Source organism: Hippoglossus stenolepis, chromosome 17, assembly GCF_022539355.2.
Source record: "Hippoglossus stenolepis isolate QCI-W04-F060 chromosome 17, HSTE1.2, whole genome shotgun sequence".
Taxonomy (NCBI): Eukaryota; Metazoa; Chordata; class Actinopteri; order Pleuronectiformes; family Pleuronectidae; genus Hippoglossus; species Hippoglossus stenolepis.
The window spans coordinates 13324174-13346201 of NC_061499.1; the positions used below are offsets into that span (position 1 = coordinate 13324174).

The 22028-nt window shown below is 42.5% G+C and overlaps 4 protein-coding genes across 4 annotated transcripts; all 4 read right to left on the reverse strand.

Moving 5' to 3' along the window:
• Window positions 1–226: 226 nt before the first annotated feature.
• Window positions 227–4251, reverse strand: LOC118124809 (peptidyl-prolyl cis-trans isomerase FKBP14). Its single transcript, XM_047344160.1, has 4 exons — window positions 3917–4251; window positions 2887–3038; window positions 2284–2411; window positions 227–1299 (listed from the first exon to the last, which is right to left on the reverse strand). Exons 1-4 carry the CDS (start codon window positions 4114–4116, stop codon window positions 1141–1143), a joined length of 639 nt encoding a protein of 212 aa, XP_047200116.1. The 5' UTR covers window positions 4117–4251; the 3' UTR covers window positions 227–1140.
• Window positions 4252–5269: 1018 nt separating this feature from the next.
• wu:fc38h03 (acetylcholinesterase collagenic tail peptide) lies at window positions 5270–13459 on the reverse strand. Its single transcript, XM_035182958.2, has 18 exons — window positions 13104–13459; window positions 11964–12117; window positions 11752–11861; window positions 11547–11669; window positions 11276–11320; window positions 11115–11141; window positions 10100–10171; window positions 9934–9996; window positions 9831–9857; window positions 9690–9734; window positions 9380–9415; window positions 9217–9297; window positions 8858–8954; window positions 8620–8759; window positions 8386–8505; window positions 7122–7251; window positions 6538–6640; window positions 5270–5915 (listed from the first exon to the last, which is right to left on the reverse strand). Exons 2-18 carry the CDS (start codon window positions 12064–12066, stop codon window positions 5846–5848), a joined length of 1392 nt encoding a protein of 463 aa, XP_035038849.1. The 5' UTR covers window positions 12067–12117; window positions 13104–13459; the 3' UTR covers window positions 5270–5845.
• A 795-nt stretch (window positions 13460–14254) lies between these two features.
• On the reverse strand, window positions 14255–16918 carry LOC118125292 (cytochrome c iso-1/iso-2). Its single transcript, XM_035183745.2, has 3 exons — window positions 16759–16918; window positions 16217–16394; window positions 14255–15698 (listed from the first exon to the last, which is right to left on the reverse strand). The coding sequence occupies exons 2-3, from the start codon at window positions 16383–16385 to the stop codon at window positions 15553–15555; spliced, it is 315 nt and encodes a 104-aa protein (XP_035039636.1). The 5' UTR covers window positions 16386–16394; window positions 16759–16918; the 3' UTR covers window positions 14255–15552.
• A 2736-nt stretch (window positions 16919–19654) lies between these two features.
• npvf (neuropeptide VF precursor) lies at window positions 19655–21111 on the reverse strand. The gene is made up of 2 exons (XM_035183744.1): window positions 20956–21111; window positions 19655–20026 (listed from the first exon to the last, which is right to left on the reverse strand). Exons 1-2 carry the CDS (start codon window positions 21109–21111, stop codon window positions 19655–19657), a joined length of 528 nt encoding a protein of 175 aa, XP_035039635.1.
• Window positions 21112–22028: the final 917 nt, after the last annotated feature.

Here is a 22028-nt window from a genome sequence, read left to right on the forward strand (position 1 = left end):
ATAAAGTATTAAATTGTTCAAAAACAAAAGGTGATGTGAAAATTACTGACACTGCAAACAGCATGGGGATGCATCCGTTTGAAGCTACACTCAGGTGTCGTCTTTTATGAATTGATAATGAGTGAGGTATACAGTTTCCCATCTCCTCCGTAGCAACCATTGCTAACACCTGAGAAAACAGTGCCACCTGCTGGTTCAGTGTGTGAACATCAAGTACAGCACAGCATTTTGTTCAAAACCCAGTCACTTTATTAATCACATTTATTAATGGTTAGAAACTAATATACAACATTTCACAAATCAGAGCAGCTGTTTGCTTATTGAGGTTATTCCTGATGTGTTTACATTAAAAAAGTCAACCTCAATGAAACAGGGCAGCACTGTGGTTCTGAGTCCTGTTTGTAATATCTAAAAAAACTGCCTCCAGACCAGTGTAAAAAAAGTAACAGGTACAGTTGTGTCTCCTTGTCCATTCACACGATCCTTCTCTTAATGATATATATAATTATTCTTGTATCAAAGTAAATACAAAAATGCTCACTTTAATATCCATTTCTCAATGTTTTTATTTAAAAATATCTAATAAAAAAACTATTCTGAACAATATGTCCTTTTAGCAGCGTGCGCATGGGAGATTTACTTTTCTCACGGATATTTTGACAGACTAATTTCATTGCAGATATCGTCTTACATTACCTGCCCCCATGGATTCACACCTTATCTGTTCCCTCAGATATTCTGTGACACTGAAACAGATAAAGATCTAAAAATGTGGACTTATATGGAAGATTGAGATGACAATTACCTGTTATCTTTTGGTATAGGAAGTTTTCAAGGGTTTAAAAAAAGAAAAGTTGAACTTTAGTGGTCTTAAAAGGAGCAAAATTGGTTTGACACACAAATAGGCTAAGATTTGCAGGTGAAATATAACTAAAAGTAGCACATAAACACACTCACTGACTCAAAACCCACAACACACTGCTTTAAACAGGATAGGTTTAAGTGTCCCACACCATACAAACACAGCACTTCTATAAAACCACTTCAGGTGACCTGAGAGAATGTTTGCTAAAACCTCTGCAACCGAAGTGCATCCACCATGAACCATGACTGAGCGAGTCGTGGGAGCGGGAGAGACTTTTACAGTTCATCGTGTTTGTAAGTGAACTCTCTGGAGGATATAAAGCCGTCTTTGTTCTCGTCCTCTTTTGCGAAGATGTCCTCCATCATGTTCTCATGCAGAGTGTCGTTGGGAGGGTAGCCATGACGCTCAAACTCCTTCCTCAGGTATATTTTCACCTGGCAGATCAAGTAAGGGAAGGGCAATGAGTGACACACAGCGAGGGGTTGAGAGAAAAAAAGAAACACAAAAATAGACTTAAATATGATGCAGATTGAGACAAAAAGATTTGTCTACACACATTTGTACTGTGTGTAGACAAATCCAGTTACATCCCTTCCAATTGAGGATTAAGAAATACCTTTACTGGATAGGCAATGCTAAAATTTTTAACTCAAGACACATCTTGTAGCTTGTTTTAAACTTTGAAAGATCATCTCCAAAATCCCATCTCCATGGATAAATTAAATTATCCAGAGTTTTAAGCATAAGTTTCAATTGACTATGAAGTCTTTGAGCTTTCAGATGGGCACAGACTTGAATGTGTCGTGAATCCTCATACCACAGATTTGTAACATCTCATCTGTATGGGGCCACTATTGTAGCAAAACTATTGACAAATGTGAGTCTCAATCTGTCTGTGTGCAATCAGATTTGTGAATGTGTAAAACTATCTTCAAATATGTAATCAGATTTCAAAATGTATATATATTTACTTTTTTATGTTAGTGCCTGTTTATTTAGTTAAATGTTAGTTTTGATAGCATGTATCTGTCACCTTGCTAAGAATAGAGCACCTTTACTCAGTATCGTACTTTATATACAGTGTATGGTATAGTACTGAAGAGACTGACGGTCACGTGACCTGCTGCCATATTACTATATCATGTGCATGTACTGCCCCCTTGTGGTCAATTCGTAGCATAACGTGTACTTCCCTATGTGATGTAATTATTCTTATAATGTGTTGCAGATATCACTAAGCACAAACATACAGACAAATTCAAACAATTCAACCTGAACTGGTATCAAGTTAATTTTAGAAATGATTTAAACATTTTGGTGTTTAGTATTGAGCCCTACTTTGGGGAGACCGTGGCTAATTCATCTACTTCATGTCAGAGTGTTTACTGAACAGAGACCAATGCAACTCTTGTCTTTACCTCATGTTTGGAGAGTCTCCAGTCATCGTTGAGGTCCATCTCCTGGAAGGACTCGTGCGATCTCGGCCCATTTCTGATTTCAAGGACCTCAATGATAAAGGTCAGTGTGCTTTCAGGTGGGATCTTACCTGAAAGAGGATACGACCACAGGACAGGAGGTCAACTACAACTGAGACTGGATACAGCCTGGGGGTTCTGTACTGGGAACCAGCTTGTTTGGTCATATGTTCTCATATAAATATATATATATATATTGTAAAGACGTATGTGAGTATTAATGACAGCCAGTTAGTCGTGTTTGTTGTTGTAGCAAAGGTCACATATGTGGAGGAGAAATGAGATGTTATTGGTTAGAGTGGCGTGTGCTTACCAGGACAGTTCACATGCTCCATGTTGAGAGAAAGTGGACTAATACAACTGAATGAGACCCTCATTCAGTGTGGCAGTCCTAGAAATCCAACAAGACTGTTTTACATACAAACATGCCTCAACATACTTACATCACATGGTGTAAAACCAAAAGCTTTTCTTAGAAGAGAGTTTAATCTACCTGCATAACAACATGCAGGGAAGCTTGCATGCACACGAACACAGCTACCGTACCTTTCCCGTCCTTCCCATAGGCCAGGCCTGGAGGTATGACCAGCTTCCTCTTCTCTCCGGCGCACATGTCCTGCAGGCCTTTGTCCCAGCCTGTTATCACCTCTCTGATGCCCAGCGTGAACCACACCGGCTGCTTGTCGCCTTCGTTCCGACTTGTGGGCAGACACAGAGGCGGTGGGTCGTTACGGGCTCAGATGAAGTCAGACTTCCATCTTAAAGTGACTTATTTCAAAGAACGGGGCTTATGTTAAACCATGTACATGAAATAAAATGGATGAGTCCCTTTCAGACCTTCATGGCTGTGGAGGAGGAAAGAACTCTCGCCTGTTGTGGCATCGCCCTCCAGTGAGGAGCTTTATTCTAAAGAGTAAAGTTATTCTATGACTGTCTTCTGTTTTACATGTGAAAATAACCCATTGCCCATATAGAAGAATAGAGAAAATACAGTCAATGCTCACTCACCACTTCATTGCATTAGCTTCTGTCAGTAAAATATATTACTATGATGTATTAGAAATTAAATAGGCCACATTGCTTTAGTACTGATGATTGACCAAATTACTTCATGGATTTATTGTCAATGGGATGGGCAGCCTTAGCCCTGTTTGAGACAACCATGGGGACGACGGGCCCTGTATCTTTACAAGATCGTATTTGGAAAATGGATTATGACACCATTAAATTGAACTTTCTAAAGTGTTGATCACTGGTTGAGAAGCAGCATTGAGACCTTAAGTAAAAGTCAAGACTTCTGAGACTTTTCTCACAATGTTGCTGCTAATCTAAGTATTTAAAAAGGTAATTTACACAATCATTAGGTTTTAGTTAGTTAGTTTTGTTGAGTTAGTTTTCATTAGGACTTCCTCTAACTCGGGTGAGGTTGACCCTTTGCTTGGATGTGTCACGTGGCCACACACACACAGATGCGTAACCATGGAGATACGAGTGGGAGGAGTGATGCTACAAGAAATAAGCTTTTTTTTATATTTCACCTCTGGTCACATCTTCAAGCGCCTCGTGTCCAACATACCTGGAGTGAAACACGGTTCCGTTCTCGAACCGTCCGTCGTGATGCACGAGCAGGATGTCTCCGTACTTGGACTTCCGGTGACAGAGGAACGGCCTGAACATCACCTCCATCTGCACCTCGGCCTCAGGCAGCTTCGCCCCGCTGACAGCCGGCAGCAGCAGAGAGGAGCAGAGCCAGCGGAGCACGAGCTGCAGCACCATGTCCCCGGAGTCCGTGTCCAGGAGGAGACAGACCGCAGCAGCACAGAGGAAGTTGAGAGCAGCAGCAGCAGGAGATGATCCTCGGTACGTGGCAGGGATGAGTTGTGGCAGGACCTTTCTCCTCTGATTGGTTGCTTCTCCTCTGAACCCCCCCGCCCACAGACTCTCCCTCTTACACGCGGTTGCCAGATCCACTGTTGTCCTACGGTGGCCGAGAGAGCTCAACACGCGTAAATAGAAATAAACACGTGCAAATGAAGAAAACAAACTTCGTCGATTTGATGACATGTGCGCTGCAAAAAAGCCACAACACATGCAGATACAAAAACTTGCTGCAAAAAGCCACAACTAATGCGAATACAGAAATGCGCTGCAAAAAGTTACAACACAAGCGTACTCTGAAAACAACCTCAACAATTTGATGACAATTTGAATTTAAAAGCAGTGTATATTGACAACTGAGAGTGACTCGCTATTGGTCAAGCGTTCACGTCAGCGTGACCCCGCTCCTACGGCTCCACCACTTGATTGCGACTGCGCAGACTTTGGCATTAAAGATGGCGGCTTTAAAAATGTGGATATTTTGGCTTCATTTCTGAGAATTGAGGAGAAGGGCAGATGTGTTGTCCATCTTAATATACAGTCTATAATTAACTAACAGAAATGTTGAGAACCACTTATCTACACCACAGAGCTATATTTTATATTTCAAATATTTTATGCATGATAATATAGTGTCTTAAGAAAACATGGTAATTGTAGCAAAGGACGGTTTATGGAAAACTGATTTAAATGTTGGCACTACTTTGTAGATATAACAATACATTTGGCAATGACAGCAATGCTGCTAGGCATTAAAAGCAGTTTAAATGGTTTGGCATAGGCATATTCTGATGCTTTTCCCAAACAGACCTGCCAACCCGCATTGCATCAATTGAATGGGGACTCTTTTAAGTGTGGGCCTAATCTTTATTAGCGTACAGTGTTTTATGATTTATACATTCATGTCATGCAGTTAATCACATTTCAGTGAATTCATATTGGAGTCATCTTGGTGTCACAGAGCAGTGTAATTAAGCTGTTGAGAAATTCATATCATTCGGCATTCATTTTCCTTCCGTCACATTATTTTCTAGAGGGCCACACTTACATTTACAGTACAGGTTAAAGCAGTCTGCTGTGCACCGAAACACAATTACATGCAATATGACAGCACTGTACTTCATAAATATATGTTTTCTAATTCAATGTACAGAAATATTCACACATATGTGCATACTACAATACATATAGTATCCATAATATCATTGGCTCTTTAGGAAAAGGCTCTTTTTTCTCTGTCACTACAAAAGAAGTTGAGAGCACAGCTTATTTCTGCATTAACAGTCGGCAAGTCATACATATTGTAACTATTTCATACGTCATATGTTTTGTTAAATGTTCCCCACAATCAAAAGTGTCCATAACAGTGCTGCAGCCAATGGTGTGACAGTGACTGTTCTCCGAGGCCCAACGAAAGAGTTAAACCTCCAGCGAGGGAGACAGTCGATTCGAAAGCTGACTCCCAGAACTATCCATGGCTCAGAGCAGGCACCAGAGCGTCCCTTTAATTCCCCGTCAGTCCGTCAGGTTTTTTTAAGGGGTGAAACTTCCATAGAAATCTGATGTTTACTCCCTGCGATCAGACAGAGGAATTGCAAAGTCGCAATGCGGTTGTTAACTTTTCAGATCAGGTGAAGTACTTGCAACCAGTGGAATCGATAAGGCAGGAGTCGGTGCATCGGAGCTGCCCAAAGGATCTGCAGGGGACAGGGAGAAATGTTTTTTAACAAGATTGAAGTAAATGTACAGTAACTTTCTGTACCTACACCAATGGCCTATGATGTAATAGCTCAGGGTATTAGCTTCCTTGCCAAGAGTTACATAAGAGGATTTGGTGCGCCTCTCATATCTGTACAATAAATATGGATTCGACATCTACAGCAGAATAGCTTAGCTTAGCAGTAACACTGAAAATAGGGACAAATTATAATAATTATAACTTTATTTAAGCTACAAATTGCTTTACAAGGGCAGCAAACTAAAACAGACAGGTCATAAAATCATGAGTCAATCAGGAATCACAAATATATAAAAGACACTATGATTTAAAAGAACTCTAAAAGACATACAGTTCTTTTAAATGATTTGTAATGTTTCAAATCCTTGTGCTGAGCTAAGCTAACCATCTCAAGCTCTAACTTCATATTTAGTGTGTCAACATGAGATTGGAAAGCATCTGTGGAAAAAGGGAAAACTGCATTGTCCAATCTTGGCACAGAAGATCTCTGTGAAATGCTGACCTATGGTGCACCCAAGTGCTCTGGCACCTTTGTGGTGTATGTTAGTGTGTTCATTTGGAGAAGCTGTGACTGAGCATACCCAGGAAGATAGGACTTGCAGGTCTGATAACCAAAGTCCTTTCCGTCGCACTCCTCCATGCCTTCATGTCGGTAGCCGTCTCCACAGTAGGCCCACTTGCAGTCTGAGGTGATGAAGGGCAGGAGATGAGGAGGAGGAGGAGGAGGAGGAGGAAGAGGAGGGTGTCGTGGAGAGAAGGGAGGGAAGGGAAGACATTACTAATTGCTTTGGCACACCTCCGTGTTTCACAGATGCTAATACAGCGTTTTTCCTGCTAATTTAATTGAACAGCCGAGCCCAGAGTAGCGGGAGGATGGCAGGAAAAAAGAGAGGGTGAGATTAATGAAAGATCAGGGAAAGGTTTCACGGTGCGCACTGCTTTTATCCTCTGCCATGTGGGCTCAGAATCTGTGGTGCACTGTAGTTAGGCTCTGCGGGGCGTCTCATGAGCAACTGGGTATATGGCAGCATGATGTTTATGCAGCAAAAAGCTTAACCTACTTTGTAGTTAGACAGCAGTGTTTTTTTTTTTCATCTTTTTTCATCTTTATCTTTACATTGCTGAGCATGTTTTTATAGACGAGCAAGAGAAGCAGGTAACTCACTGAGGCAGGCGTCAGTGACAATCTGGTTTCCATCATCACACTCCTCTCCGTGCTGGGCCTGCACCTTCCCGTCCCCGCACACACCCACTCTGTCCGGGACTTTCTCTGTGGACTGGAACGCCTGGAAGGGCTGGACGAATCGTGAAGAGGAAAACAAGCGTTGACTTCAAATTTCAGGTGACCAGATGTAATGGCATCTTGGGCAAACACCAGGCTTAACCTGGTATATCTAGTTGAAGTAGACCTAGAGATTATGTTAGGGTTAAGTTTTTCCAGAGCTCTCAACTCATGGTTTTCCTCAGCAGATAGACTTGGCTCTGTTGTCTATTTTTTACAACTGATCCATCCCTATAATAAACTACAATGGCACTCAGTAGAGCTCATACCTCAACAGCCCCTTTAATTTAATCGAGCTGCACCAAATTTCAAACACTCAAAAATATCAGTTCCCTAAATGTGCCAGATTTTTTTCCTATAAAAATCCAAGAAAGAACTGTTTTGTCGCAATGTTAAAGATGTGTGTCAAAATGTAATGTGTTCATCTCTGACGCATACTGCATCCTTCCTCACAGTTTTGTGGTAACCTGTTCAGTAGTTTGTGCATAATCCTGCTAACTAACAAGCAAACAAACAACTGCAGATGAAAACACTAGGAAAGGACTCAAACCACCGCCAAGGCCCATCAGTCCCCTTCAATCCAATCAAGCTGCACCAAACTTTTACACACTCAGCCCTTTTTTCAGACATGACCTGCGGGTTAAGGGAATTGGAAACCGAGTTCACCCGCAGTTTGTCTTTCACACATGCACAACGCAGCAGGAGGTTCTCTGCACAGACGCTTTGACAGCAGCAACAAATCCTCCACATTATTCAGGCGAGAGGTGGAGCAGCCGGGTGCAGCAGACAGAGGCAGGAAGCGACATATTAACTCCACTGCGGAGATCACGTGATTTTCTTGACACCCGCACCAAAAACTCTCTTGACATCTTCGTCTGTGTCTTGTATGTTTGGGACAACGCTTTTTTCACCGGAAGATCTTTGTTTTCTTTTAGTTTTTTCATTTTTCTGTTTGTCGTGTTAGAAGCGTCATCAAACCAACAACTCTCTCTGCTGGGAAAAGCTAGACAATTGAGATAATAAACTGTAAAGTTTAAATAAGGCACAGTTTTAGCCTTGATATATAAAGTAACTGAGCTGTAAATCATGTCATGTGCTCACTGGCTCATTGACTGTTAAATATACTACAGCTTTCAGCACCAGTTACCTGTATGGGCTTCCATCCATCTTTATCTTTAAAGTACAGCATCCTCTGATCCTTCCTAAAGGCCAGTGCATTGTCCAGATGAAGACGGCCCATCTCCTCTTTATTGGTGACCACAAATATCTTCAAGTAAACAATGAGAGGACATTAAAGACTGATGAATAACGATTGCTTCAGTAATGATAAACACTCAATTTGGATGATAGAGGGCTGTGTTGTGAATGACCAGAGTCTTACTGCAGGGACTTTATTGGAGCCCCCCCGTTGTGTGTAGCTTCCGAAAGGAGCATTATTAGCTCCCGGCGTGGTGTCACAGTCACAGCGACCTGGTGCACCGGTGGGTCCCTTCTCTCCTTTTTCACCCTCTAAATAGAGACCTGCAGAAAGAAACATACTTTATGACACGGTGGTAACAAACACATGCCTACACCATACTGATTGTGTTTGTGTGCGTGTGTGTGTGCGTGTGAGTTACCTGAGGCAGGTGGACCAGGTGGCCCAGGAAGGCCGTTTGGACCTGCGGGACCTGAAGGGCCCATGACTCCTGAGGCTCCAGTCAGGCCCTTCATGCCCTGTGCAAGAGGGAAAACATCACAATATTAGAAAACACACACACACACACACACACACACTCAATGACTTTATCACAGCTATGCACAAGTGTAAGTGACATTTAGGCCACTTGTGTGTGTGTGTGTGTGTTTGTGTGTGTGTGTGTGTGTGTGCGTGCGTGCGTGCGTGCGTGCGTGCGTGCGTGCGTGCGTGTGCGTGTGTGTGTGTGTGCAGGGTCAGGGGTCAAGCACTTGTGTATTATCCTTCCTGTCTTCCTCTCACCTGTTTGCCTCTCTTCCCAGGCCGCCCAGTTGGTCCTCTCTTCCCTGAGACTCCTGGCTCTCCCTTCGGTCCCTGCTCACCCTGGGAGAGGAGTAAAATTGAGGAACAGCCTTATGATGTTAAATCAAATATTCAAGCATCCCCATTGATTAATCGTTCTTACCTTCTGGCCAAGCATCCCGGACAAACCAATGGAACCCTTTAAATGGACCAAATGAGAGCTTTAATGTGAGATGACATGTAATTCCCACCACAGATTAGTTACTCGAGTGTTTAAAGTTGATTTAATCCAGCTCTGACACAGACAATTTGACTGGTAAGGACCTGACAGATTACATCTCATGAACCACTTTGGATACTAGCAGAAGCTATTCTACAGGACGTCACTGCCTGATCAAATGATTTTGACCATTAGAACACATAGAACACTTTGCAAAAACAATTCCAGGGCCTGGAATATAGGAAACTCAAACCTTATCGCCTTTTGGTCCTGCTGACCCCAGGTCACCACGAGACCCCTTTCAAAGAAGAAAAAGGGTAAAGGGAGGTGAAACATAGGATATAATAGTTTAGTAATTACAAGCAGTTACTATGGTGCATGTGACTGAACTTACCTTATCTCCTTTGTAGCCAGGTAAACCCTGAAAAGGCAGATGAGTGAATGATTAGACAGAAGGACATCCAACATGTGTGTGATGATGTATAGATGTGACAAACCTTTGTCCCTGGTGGGCCCCTCAGTCCTGGTAATCCCATGAGTCCTGAATCCCCTTTCTCACCCTAATAAAAAAAAAACAATACCATATATTTTGGTCTGTGCCATATTAGTAATGAGCCATTTTCCACAAAAATGTGTTAGTACATGGAAAACCATGAGATTTACCTTGAGTCCCTCTGGACCCGGCCATCCAGGTAGCCCTTGTTTCCCTGGGAGACCTGGCGCTCCTGTACGACCCTGCAGGAACACAAACACATTTGTCTCTGCTCCTTTAATATAGAACCTGCTGCTTGTGTGGTGTTAAGCTGTAAGAGTTTGTTGTGGATCAGTTTGCTGACTGACGTTTTTGTGGTAACTGCACCTTTTCCATGTTTGTCGATGATGCTCAACACGATGCTTGTTTAATGACTGTGCTGGCCTGATTTTGATGGGGACTAACAAATAAGATGACTACCTGTGATGCCCTGATAACAGCAGGACAAAGGCTACAGCCTGCAAACCTTAACAATGCCACGGACCTTAACGAGTGGACTGGAATAAAGCTTTAATCGAGCAGGAGGGCCAGATATATTACACAACACCCTCACGTCTCGGTGACACCTGGACAAGTATCCCAGAGGTGCTGCAATGCTTGCGGCGTGCTCTCTCGTTTAGCCGCCTGTCATTAAATCAGGGGCCTGCAGAGACACTGTGGACCTGCTGCTGCTGTGTGGAGTGATTTATCATGGAGAGCAAAAGCACTCAGGGAGATTAAAGTGCAGAAGTGGAATGCTGGAGAGGCTGGATCAGCAGGACTGGAGTCCAGTACGGTGGGCTAATGGAGCCAGGCCAAGGAAAGGAAGGAGGAAGAAGGGGAGGGGGGGGGGGTAGGAGGAGAGAAGAGAGGGGATGATGAAGAGGAGGACGGACAGGCCACATCCAGGGATAGAATCAGGTTTTGGTACGTGGCCGCAGCGGCTACAGAGTCTAATGGAGCATGACCCATTTGGCAGCTGCCGAGGATATTTTGAGCGCATCAATAGACAAATCGCATCACAAAGATTGAGGACGTATCAGCTGGACAAAGGAGGCAGAGAAGGAGGAGAAATCCAGATCGCATTATTCCAAGGACACGCGAGAGACGGACCAAAGAGGGATGAGCGAGAGAGTGAGATATACGGGAGAGGAGAGAGAGACTCACCTTTGACCCCGGGCGTCCAATTTCTCCCTGGAGGAGGACAAATGAGGGGAGAAGAGGCAGAGCGCTCATTAGAGCTGAGTGGAACACAAGGACACACGCACACACATACTTTCATGGCAAAATACATTAGAGGCATATTTGAGAAATAAAAAAACATAAACCTTCTCTCCTTTTGGTCCTCTTATGCCAGGCAATCCACTTTGACCCTGGAAAATGAAAACAAATCTATACAGCTCACACATCGCCTATTGAGCACAGACAAATCAATGCTAAAAAAGGTCATTTGGTTTAATTTCTACCCCATTTTGAACGATATCGGCATCTACAGTATGATTTCACTACCTGATGCACTGTGATGTAATCCGATTGAAAAGCTACTAATGGAGGTTTACAACATTGTGTGGTATGTTTTATTTTGAAACACAGCCTTACGTCTGGGCCCCGGGGTCCAGGAGGTCCGGCAGGTCCAGGCGAACACCCCTCAGGTGTTACGGGTTTTTCTTTTTGCTGCTCCTCTCCTCCACCAACACTTGGCTCCAACAGGCTAATTTCATCCTTTAGACACACAGGTTTGAAAGTAAATGAGGGGGCGCATCATGCAGACAGGTTGAGTGAGAGTGCGTTTGTGGAGACCTACGGGGCTGCCTCGCTTCCACAGCTGAGGCGGCGGAGGGAAGAACGGCGGCGGAGGCGGTGACAGGAGACAACAGGGGTCGAACCTCATCGGCTCATCCAGCAACCTGAGGGCTGAGAGGCCGGGGGGGGGGGACAGAGAGAAGCAGCCGTGAAGGGGCAGGCAACGTGTCCGTCAGTCAGGACACTCACACACACAGATGGATGTCTGCTTACCTGACTGGGCAGAGAGGATGCTGTCCATGAAAGGGTGATGGGATGAGGCCCATGCAGGACTCAGGAGAAGGTGGAAGGACACTGCAAATATGACCAGGTCCATTCTACTGCTTTACTTGTTTACTCTAGTTTCCCTGAAACACACAACCTCAAACTGTCTCACACACACACACACACACACACACACACACACACACATAGTCATGTCCCAATGACTTCTAAGGACATTCCATTGACTTACATTGATTTCCTGGAGACATACTACTACTTCCATTAACCTTACCCATACACTAACCCTAACCCAACCCTAACCCTGAACCTAAACCTAATCTAACTTAACTGAAACCTAAACCTTACCTAATCTTAACTTAACTTAACCATAAAACATGTCTTCATCTTAAAATGTAATGACTTATGTTGTGGGAGCTTGCCTTTTGTCCCTGTACCACAAATCAGCTTCCCACAATGTGACTATGTAAACAGGATTAGGTTCCCACAACACACACACAAACAGACACACACTATTTATGCTGTCTGAGGTTAATGCAGTTACTGGCAACTGTCACCTCCCCCTCTGTACTCTTGAGGATGCTTCATCACTCCCTCACTTTTGTCCTCTCTCTCTCTCTCTCTCTCTCTGTCCTCACAGCATAATAAACTTGTTGCACCTCAACACTGCAGCAGATGCAGTGATTCCAGCCATGCCCCCCCCACACACACACACTTCAAGCAGCCCTGAATGTGATGTGCCATGATGAGACCATGCACCCACTGACAAGTCATAACAGTCCTAACAATCATGCAGCTGTCACAGGTTCACCCACCCACCCAAACACACACACACACACACACACACACACACACACACACACATGCCTACTTGCCATGCCTACATGCCATTACCTCTTCCCAAATCCACGACTAAACGACTATGTGCGATTGAAAATGATAATCCCTCGTTGAGCCACGTGCGTTTTGCAGAAAAGATGCTGCACAGGACGCTGTTCAGTCCATCTTCACTCTTGAGGCTCACGCCCCTTCTATTGGTCTCTACAGCATGCAGCTCGTCCTAATGCCCAGAGGATGCATGGACAACAGTGTCATCAACACCGTGCACGGCTTTTAACGCACGCCCCTTACCTTCCACTTCAAAATTGTGCCGCACTTGCAGACTGTCTCCTCTCACCTAGACGCAGTCCCACAGTCCCACGCTCTGTGGCTCCTCTGGCATCTGGCGCGCTGTAGCGGATCTGCACCGCCAATAAATCTGATCCACTTATCGACCGGCGTCTTCCCACCCCCGCTGTTCGATCACAACACAGCTGTGTGGAGGGGGGGGGGCTGTAGCAGAGGCCAGTGAGTGGAGCCAACCCAGAGGTGCCAGCTGCGGATCAGAGCCCCAGTCACGGCTGTAACATCTGGATGGAGCTCAGTGCAGCAGGTTGAATGTGTGAGCTCACTGTCCGCATGCTGCCACTCGTTGGGCACGTTTCATCTCCACAGTGATGCTGACAGTGTCTTCGTCAGCGAAATGGCCCCATCTCCTGGACATTTTGCTCCACGACAGAATTTTTTTTTTATATTAGGAAGGTTTTATAAATGTGATCCATGTAATTACAAAAAACCTCCAAATTACCTCCAAGACCAGGGAGATGGTGGGGGACATACGTAGATCCAAAATCCCTCGACCAGTGGATCAACATGGGGAGGACATTGAAGTGGTGCAGTCTTACATATACAGTATTTAGGTTTGAACCTGTATAACAAGCTGGTTCTCAAACACTGAGACGGCTGTTTTTTTCTCTGGAGGCTCAAGTCGTTTAATGTCTGCAGTGAAATGCTGCTCATGTTGTGTCAGTCGGTGGTTGTGAGTGTATCTGTTTTGCTGCAGTCTGCTGGTGAGACAGCTTGAGAGACACCTATTTATTTTTATGCAATTTCATCCATTATGTGCAATAATACTCACGTCTGTTTACACTTTGTTTGCCTATTTATTCAATATTTGTCATTTCAGTCAGTTGGGTGCAACATCCTATTGTCTGTTTTATTTTAGAGCTTTTATACCTTTAATGAAACCCATAACATGTAAAGTTACTTTTGTGAGCTGGATGCAGATTGATTTTGTTTTCCTGTGCATTTCACAAGTGAATGGTCTGAATGACACGAAGTGGATCTTGAATCTTGTATCTTTACCTTGCAAACCTCAGAAGTTGTAGTTAGTGGATGACCCGCCCTCGGTCCTGTTTGATTCATTATGACACAACAGAGATATGTAGAAAAAAAACAGGTCATTTTTTTGCATTCACTATAAATGTTTATTTAAATTCAGTATAACCAAAACCTATCACAAATTACAAATGCACATTAACATCACATTGTACGTTCATTGAAGTTCTGAATAAAAATGTTCATGAGCTGCAGGACACTGACATCTGCTTTGAAATCTACAGTGTCTTAAACATACACACTAAAGACTTTCAACACGTATGTGTAAAATAGTACACATCTATTACAGGAGCCACAGTTTGGGCCTTGGTGAAGTTTCAGCAGTTTCCTACCTAGGAACATTTCTAATGTCACATCGGATTCTGAAGGTGGTGACAGTACCAGAGTTGACCCATTACCTAATTTTAGTTGGATATATTTAAAATGCTGTTTTAATTGTTCTCTTAGTGTTGACGTGGGTTTTCGCCGAGTAGCTTTAGGCAACGATGAAGCACTGGGGCTTTCTTGTGGCCCAGACAAAGTGGATGTGAGCCTAGAGTAGTAAAATAGCAAATGTGGCCCAAATATCTCAAAACAAAGGTGGGACATTTATTGCTACCATGCTGTGCTCTTGGCCAGGTGTCATGATATGAACCTTAAGTGGCCCATGTGGTTGATATGACCTAAATAGCACAAACAAATTGGGGCCACCTTTGGCACCTTTGGTTGATATGCGGTTATTGCTATGTCTTACTTGTGGCCCAGACCTGGCAAACAAGAGTGGAATGCCCAAGTGCTATAATTCCATGCGGTATGTGGACTGGATGACAGAATCTGGACCAAACGTGGGGCGACATAATAGGTTAACTAGAAGATGATCTGACCTGCGATTCACTGGCGACTAGTGTGTACCCCGGCCTCTCGCCCAAAGTCAGCTGGGGTCAGCTACACCTCGTGACCACAACACTAAAACTTTTTCAAAATATACCCGAGTAGAAAAAACACTTATAAACAGAAAGAGACCCAACAAGCAATACACTTAAAAGATAACCCTATAATAATTACCATTACATTAATGGTAAGAAGTAGGATTTAAAGTGGCGAAAATGCGAAGTGTGTGAAACCAGATAGTTTCTGTGCAAGTAGCAGTTAGTTTTTTTTAGTAAACGACAGCTTTTAGAAAAGCCCAGAGGAAGGCTGCCTCTTTAAGAAGCCCCGACTGAGAAGTGACTGGAGGAATGATAATTAAAAACAGTCTCCATGTGAACAATGTGTGGAAACAAAGTTGTAAGGCAACAAAAGGTAGTCCCAGAAATAAAAAATAAACTGTAAAGGTACAGTGTATTGCCACTGTCTGCAGCTGTATGATTGTTCTACAGTATTTTTAGGAGGTGGAGTCTTTTAAATAGGCTATAATATCATTTCTGTCCCTTTTCTTCCTGAGCCCAGAGAAGATCATCTTGGTACCGGGAATGTACTTCTTCGGGTTTTCGAGGTAGACATTCAGCGTTCCCTCGTCCCATATGATACCTAAAACAGCAAACATACACATCAACTGCATGTGAAGGTTTGTAATATGTTTTCATGAAAATAATCTCATGTGTCACGTAAATGAAAAGCATGAACTCTAACACATGTTGTCACTTGGTTGAGGTTTTACTGCCTCCACAAATAGGGGCAGAAGTCTCCTTCACTGCTGTCCCACCTGTTCAGACCTGCTCCTCTAACTGCCGGGTTTGGAAAATAAAAGAACCAAGCTGCTGTGCTGCACTGCATCTATCTATCTATTTATCTATCTATCTATCTATCTATCTATCTATCTATCTATCTATCTATCTATCTATCTATCTAGCGGAGTAGCTTCTTTACTAAAACAAATACCTTTAAAGACTTTAACCTTACCTATGAGACTTTTGAATGAAACACAAATTGATCTCTTGATTTCGCTTTTGTTTCTGATTTTAACGTTTTTTCCTTCAGCTGCACCTTGATCGTAAATTTACAAATTCAACCAATCAGTCGCCAGGAATTGCAGCAGTGATCCATACCTTTCTCAACATTGGCCTTTGTGTAGGAGAAGCCGGGTGCCTGACCCGTCTTCCTCCCGAACAGACCCCACAGGTTGGGTCCCACTTTGTGGCGTCCCCCCTCTTCCACTGTGTGACACTGGGAACATTTCTGGACAAACGCCTTCTTCCCTTTCTGGATGTCCCCCATGACCAGCAGCTGCAGGGAGGAAAGATCACAGCGGAAAATGTGGAAAGTGAGACAGAATGTGAGACCCAACCCAGGACACAGAGGAAATGCAACATTACCCTGAAACTTCCGGATTGCTGCTAAACAAGTTATTATGTTCACAGAGAAAAAAAGGCAGCAGCGTTGAGTTGGGAATGGAATGAAGAAACCAAGTCACAGCTTTCTTTACTTTCTTTACTTACTACGTCCCATTATACTGAAAACATCAAGGAGGAAAAACAAAGCAGTGAACAGTTTAAGAGAGAGGGTACACGAGGACAACAACACGAGGAAGAGAGAGAAAACACACCGCACACAGGGTTAAAACAACCGAACACAAACTTTCACTGTGTACCTGACAGGATAGTGAGGGTCCAGGTGGAGGTTTCCTCCCTTTCGCCTGAGTCAAACTTCTTAGATCTCTGTGTTGTGGCGTTTTGTCGGGGATGTAACCGGCTGTAAAAAACTTGAAGCCACACGGATCAAATTTCTGGAGGGAGGGAGGGTTTTAGTCGGGTTGGAAAAGGTTGTGCAGAAACATATTGCGCAACCTAGTCAACAGTGTGTGGGTCACACCCTGCTACACAGCCAGGTGAGGTATGTTAAATATGTTATGAGAAAGAAAATACTTCTGCTGCAGTTGAAGCTTTGAAATAAGTAAGTGTGATTTCAGATTTACTTTTTAGGGCCTTGGAGAGAACATGAGTTGAGGTGCTAATGCATGAGAGAGTGAAAGTATTGTGGTTTGAAGCAGAAGGGAAAGTTATTATTTATTATCAGTGAGATCTGGCCCCATATCCCTCCTGTCCCCAGTTCCCCTCACCTCGCTCTGTCGATGATACATGTTTTAAACAGCTACGCTCTCTATGCAAATAATTACACGGAGGATGAACATGCAGAACGAACATGCACCACATCCATCATATTTGAAGCAGACGACAACAGGCACCGTAAATAAAATTCAGTGAATGCGCAAAATTGATGGAGTCGACCTTGGAACTGACTGACACACCTAAATGTACTGCGGCCGTTATTCATGTTGTGAATCACACCTGCACTTCTCCTGCTGTGACATGTCAGAACGAGAGGTGTGAAAAAGGTGCCCATAGGATCAGATTCACTCCTGTTGTTTTGTCATTGTGTCATATTCAGTCACTTGATGAGCAGCACACACACACACACACACACACACACACACACACACACACACACACACACACACACACACACACACACACACACACACACACACACACACACACACTGTCTGCACACATCATGATTTATCTCTTTCAGATCTGTTCTCAGTCATCATGTGGAAACCTCTGACGTTTTCTCACCTCTGACTGTTGAGATATATTCTTAATCCAGCAGATTGTCTATTTTATTTGGGGGTTTTCTCTCCCTCTAGTGGTGGATCACTGTAATGAACAAACCCTGCTCATGACTCCATATTTCTTTTAAGGCAGTTTTGTGTTTTGTGTGTGATGCACTACTACTTACTGTTTATGACTCTTTATGAAAGTTAAAGCCGTGATACACTTAAGTCCCTTTGTGAAAACACACACATGAATCAGCATAGAGTTGCATTTGATTATAATTCCGAACACTTATTGGGAACATTTCCTGTATTTTATTTTTATTGAATATTTTTGGTGTGGTATTCATAATGGGATTTTTGTGATAAAGTGGTTTGAAACACATAGTATAAGAGATACGTTTAGTGCTACTGGACCTTGTTGTATTTATATTATTCAGTTGTTTTCAGTCAGTTTGCTTGAGGGTTAATGTTGTGCCCAAATCTCCCTGTATAATGAGACAAAAAGGCTCAGGACTAAGAATACAAAATATTTCACAAAAGTCTCCTTGCAAAACCAAATGATAAAAACATCTTAAATCACTTATAAAAACTACGAATTCATGCTACACTATTTTTATTTTTCAGTACATCCGCCACAATTAGACGACGGTTTATTATAAAAGAGTCATCTGTGAGTGTAATGGTGGTTGTATAGATTATTGGAATAATTGTCATTTCATAATATAATTTTGTAAAGCCCAATAACAAAAGGTTAGGGTTAACCTCCGCCAATGCCCAACACTTTCCTTCTGAAACCACGTTTACAATCACTAGATCTGGATTTTTATTTGGATCTGCACCAAATTGCACACACTAAGAAATATCAGTCCCGCTGAACATGCCTGATTTTTCATCACAATCTACGATCAACATGTTAACAGTAGGAGACATCCCTTATTTCCCACTCAACACAGCATCCCCTGCTATTAAGGACCGTCTGACCACATACGTCTCCTGCGCTTTGTGATGAAGACTCACACGTGTACAGATGAACACAAACATCAGCCCTTAGCTTCATTTACACGGAGCAAATTCCTGACTCACTAATCACCAGGCTCTGTAGAATATATTTGAAACCTGTATTCAATTACTAATTAGGCTCCTCAATCTGGGTTTCTATTTTTTATCCAACATATACATCCGCCCGAGGCCCAACAGTGTCCACTCGCCCACATTTGAATTCATTACCTCCAGCTCTATATTTGGATCTGCACCAAATTGCAACCACTCATAAATATCAGTTCCCTGATCATGCCGGATTTTTTCATCAAGACCATTGTTATTCTCCAGGAAATCAACAAACTCGTTGAAAAACACTCAAAATGTTAAAGACAGTAGGAACAAAATCCTGGATCCACCTCCTGACCTGGATCTGCACTAGAATTGTATGGCGCAGACCACAATCCTCCAATAAGTTTCGTGGAAATTCGTCCTCTGGATTTTTATGTAATCCTGTTGACTAACAGAAAAACAGATGCAGACGAAAACCTCATTTGAAACTTTTATTTCTGTCATCACTGATGCTTTCCATCATAACATACAATATAACTGCAGTTAAAGGGACTACAGAATTTGAAATGTCAAATTCACTTTTTTAAACTTTGACTTTAAACATGGAATTTTCTTCCATTTCCACCTCTGAGCTAGATGTGAAGTCTTCAGGCCTATGGGAAAAGAACACACAGTTAGTGCTTTTCACAACAAAACTCACAAATGACTAGTATGTACGGATGTTCAACTGAAACAGTTAAAATTTGAAATACAAGGACATCACCCTCGGGACAGACTAGTGACCTGTCTGGGTCTTTTGCCAAATGCCTTGTGGGACAGATTCTGAGCAAGAAAAAGTGAGTATGAGACTGTACTGATAGAAGATGAAAATACCAGTTGCCTACCAGTGCAATCCAGTTTTAAGTAGCTGTTCAGTGGCCAGAGTCTTAAAGAGGCTCCAGTAAAGACTCCTTCTCCCAAATCTCTGAGGCAGCCCTGGGTTTGGTGCTAAGTCGACAGGAGGACACTTGGTGCACATTTGCCCCCGGGAGCGTCCAAACCTCTGGGGCATGTTGGGGGAGTTTGGTGCCTTGTCGTCATCGGGGTCGATCTGTCTCCCAAAGCGCAAGGGCATGTTGGCGTGCATGTGGACAGGCTTGGCAGCGGGCGGGTGGAGCTTGATGATGGTCGGGAGGCTGATTTTGCTGGTGGCCGGGGTCACGCGCATGTGGAAGCTCTCCAGATCCAAACTCTTTCGGATTTCACCTTTTGTCTGGAACGGAAAACACGTTGTTTAATCTTTGATAGTTGTGTTACAGAACACAAGGAAAGTAGATAAACAAGGTCATGACTGATTCACTGTTGTGTCTTAAAAATGTTTTTTATGATGAAATATTAAGGAAAAGCCCCATGATGGTTCTAAAAGCAATAAAACCAATACTACTACTACTACTACTACTACTAATGATAATAATAATAAGCTTTTTCTATTGCAGTTATCTCAACAAAACTATCAATTGCTTTACAAAATACAGATTAAATGACACAGAACAAAAAATGAAAAATATAAAGATTAAGAGACATCCATTAAAATCTGTTCAGGCATTAAAAGACTTTCATATTAGAAAAAGTTGCAATATATGTGGATAAAACATTGAAAAATATTGAAAACTCACTAAATTAATAAAGCAACTGATGCCTAAACTAATTAATAATAATAATAATGATATACTTTATTTGTATTGCATCTTTCATACACGAAATGCAGCTCAAAGTGCTTCACATACAATATGAGGAAAATCGAATATAGTATGGAGGACCGACAGGAAAAAAATACAAATAAATAAAGAAATACAAAAGAGGACTCAATAATTAAAAAGGAATTCATACATAAATAAATAATGGAATCTTCAGGTAACTAAACAAATAATGTCAAGCCTATTTCACCACCAAAAAAAATATTTTTATTTATATGCTTAAGTGTTCTTTTTTGGCATTTAGCTACTTGTTCATCTAGTCGAGTTATTTATTTATTCATTAATCAATGAATCAATTACTTAATGTATACATTTATTTACTTATTTATTTACATATTATCAAGTTGTTGATTTATTTATTTAAAATTTTGGCAGTTTTGGTCCTCCATAAAAAGATAAGTTCAGCAGCTACACAGAATATTCGGACATATTAGATGATTCTTACTTGTTGGTGCGGCTGTCTCCTCACTGTGTGTCTTCCGTCTTCACCACCCAACATAGTTTTATCGCTGTGGATTGATTTCCTGTAGAGGTCAGACGCCGCTGCCCCTCCAAGACATCCCAGCATCAGGAGCGCTGTCAGAAACACTATGGTCAACATGTTAACAGCAGGAAACATCCTTTATTTCCCACTGACCACAGCGTCCTCGGCTATATAAAACCATCTGACCACATACGTCACCTGCGCTGTGTGATGAAGACACCTACACACGTGTACAGACAACACAAACGCACATACATCGGCCCATAGCTTCATTTACACGGAGCAAATTCCTGACTTAGTAATCACCCGGCTCTGAAGAATATATTTGAAACCAGTATTTAAGTCCTAATTGGGCTCTGGGTTTTTATTTTTTATCAAGGAAGAAACAAGTGAGAAGATCATAGAGAAACTAAACTAAGAACAAGTGTTCAATGGGGGGAAAGCATGCAGTAGAAACAGTGAATGGTTCCACCATTCAACTAATTACAGTTATGTTAGTTAGGCAAGTTCTTTTTCTACACTAATGAGCAGGGGTTTTAAAAGGATTAAAGGGATAGTTCACGCAAAAATGAAAATGCACTCATCGCCTACTCACCCCTATGCCGATGAAAGGGTGGGTGAAGTGTTAGAGTCCACAAAACACTTCTGGTGTTTCAGGGGTAAACAGTGTTGCAGCCAAATCCAATGTAATTGAAGTAAATGGTGACCACTTCTTGAAACGTGAAAAACAACAGAAAAAAACATAAAGTGCCTGCATACTGCTCCTGTGGTGTCATCAAAGTGTCCGTAATCCCCGATATAAAAATTGGACTCAAAACGGTGTCATTTACACCACGTTTTTAGCCTAAATGTGTGAGTTCTAACTGATCTCCTCAGCATTTACAGGAGCAGTAAGGAAAAGGGGGATAACAGAGGCATTTAGGCTAAAAACGTGGTGTAAATGATGCCATTTTGAGTCGAATTTGAATGTCGGGGCTTACGGACACTCGATGACACCACAGGAGCAGTATGGAGGCATTTTCTGATGCTTTTCT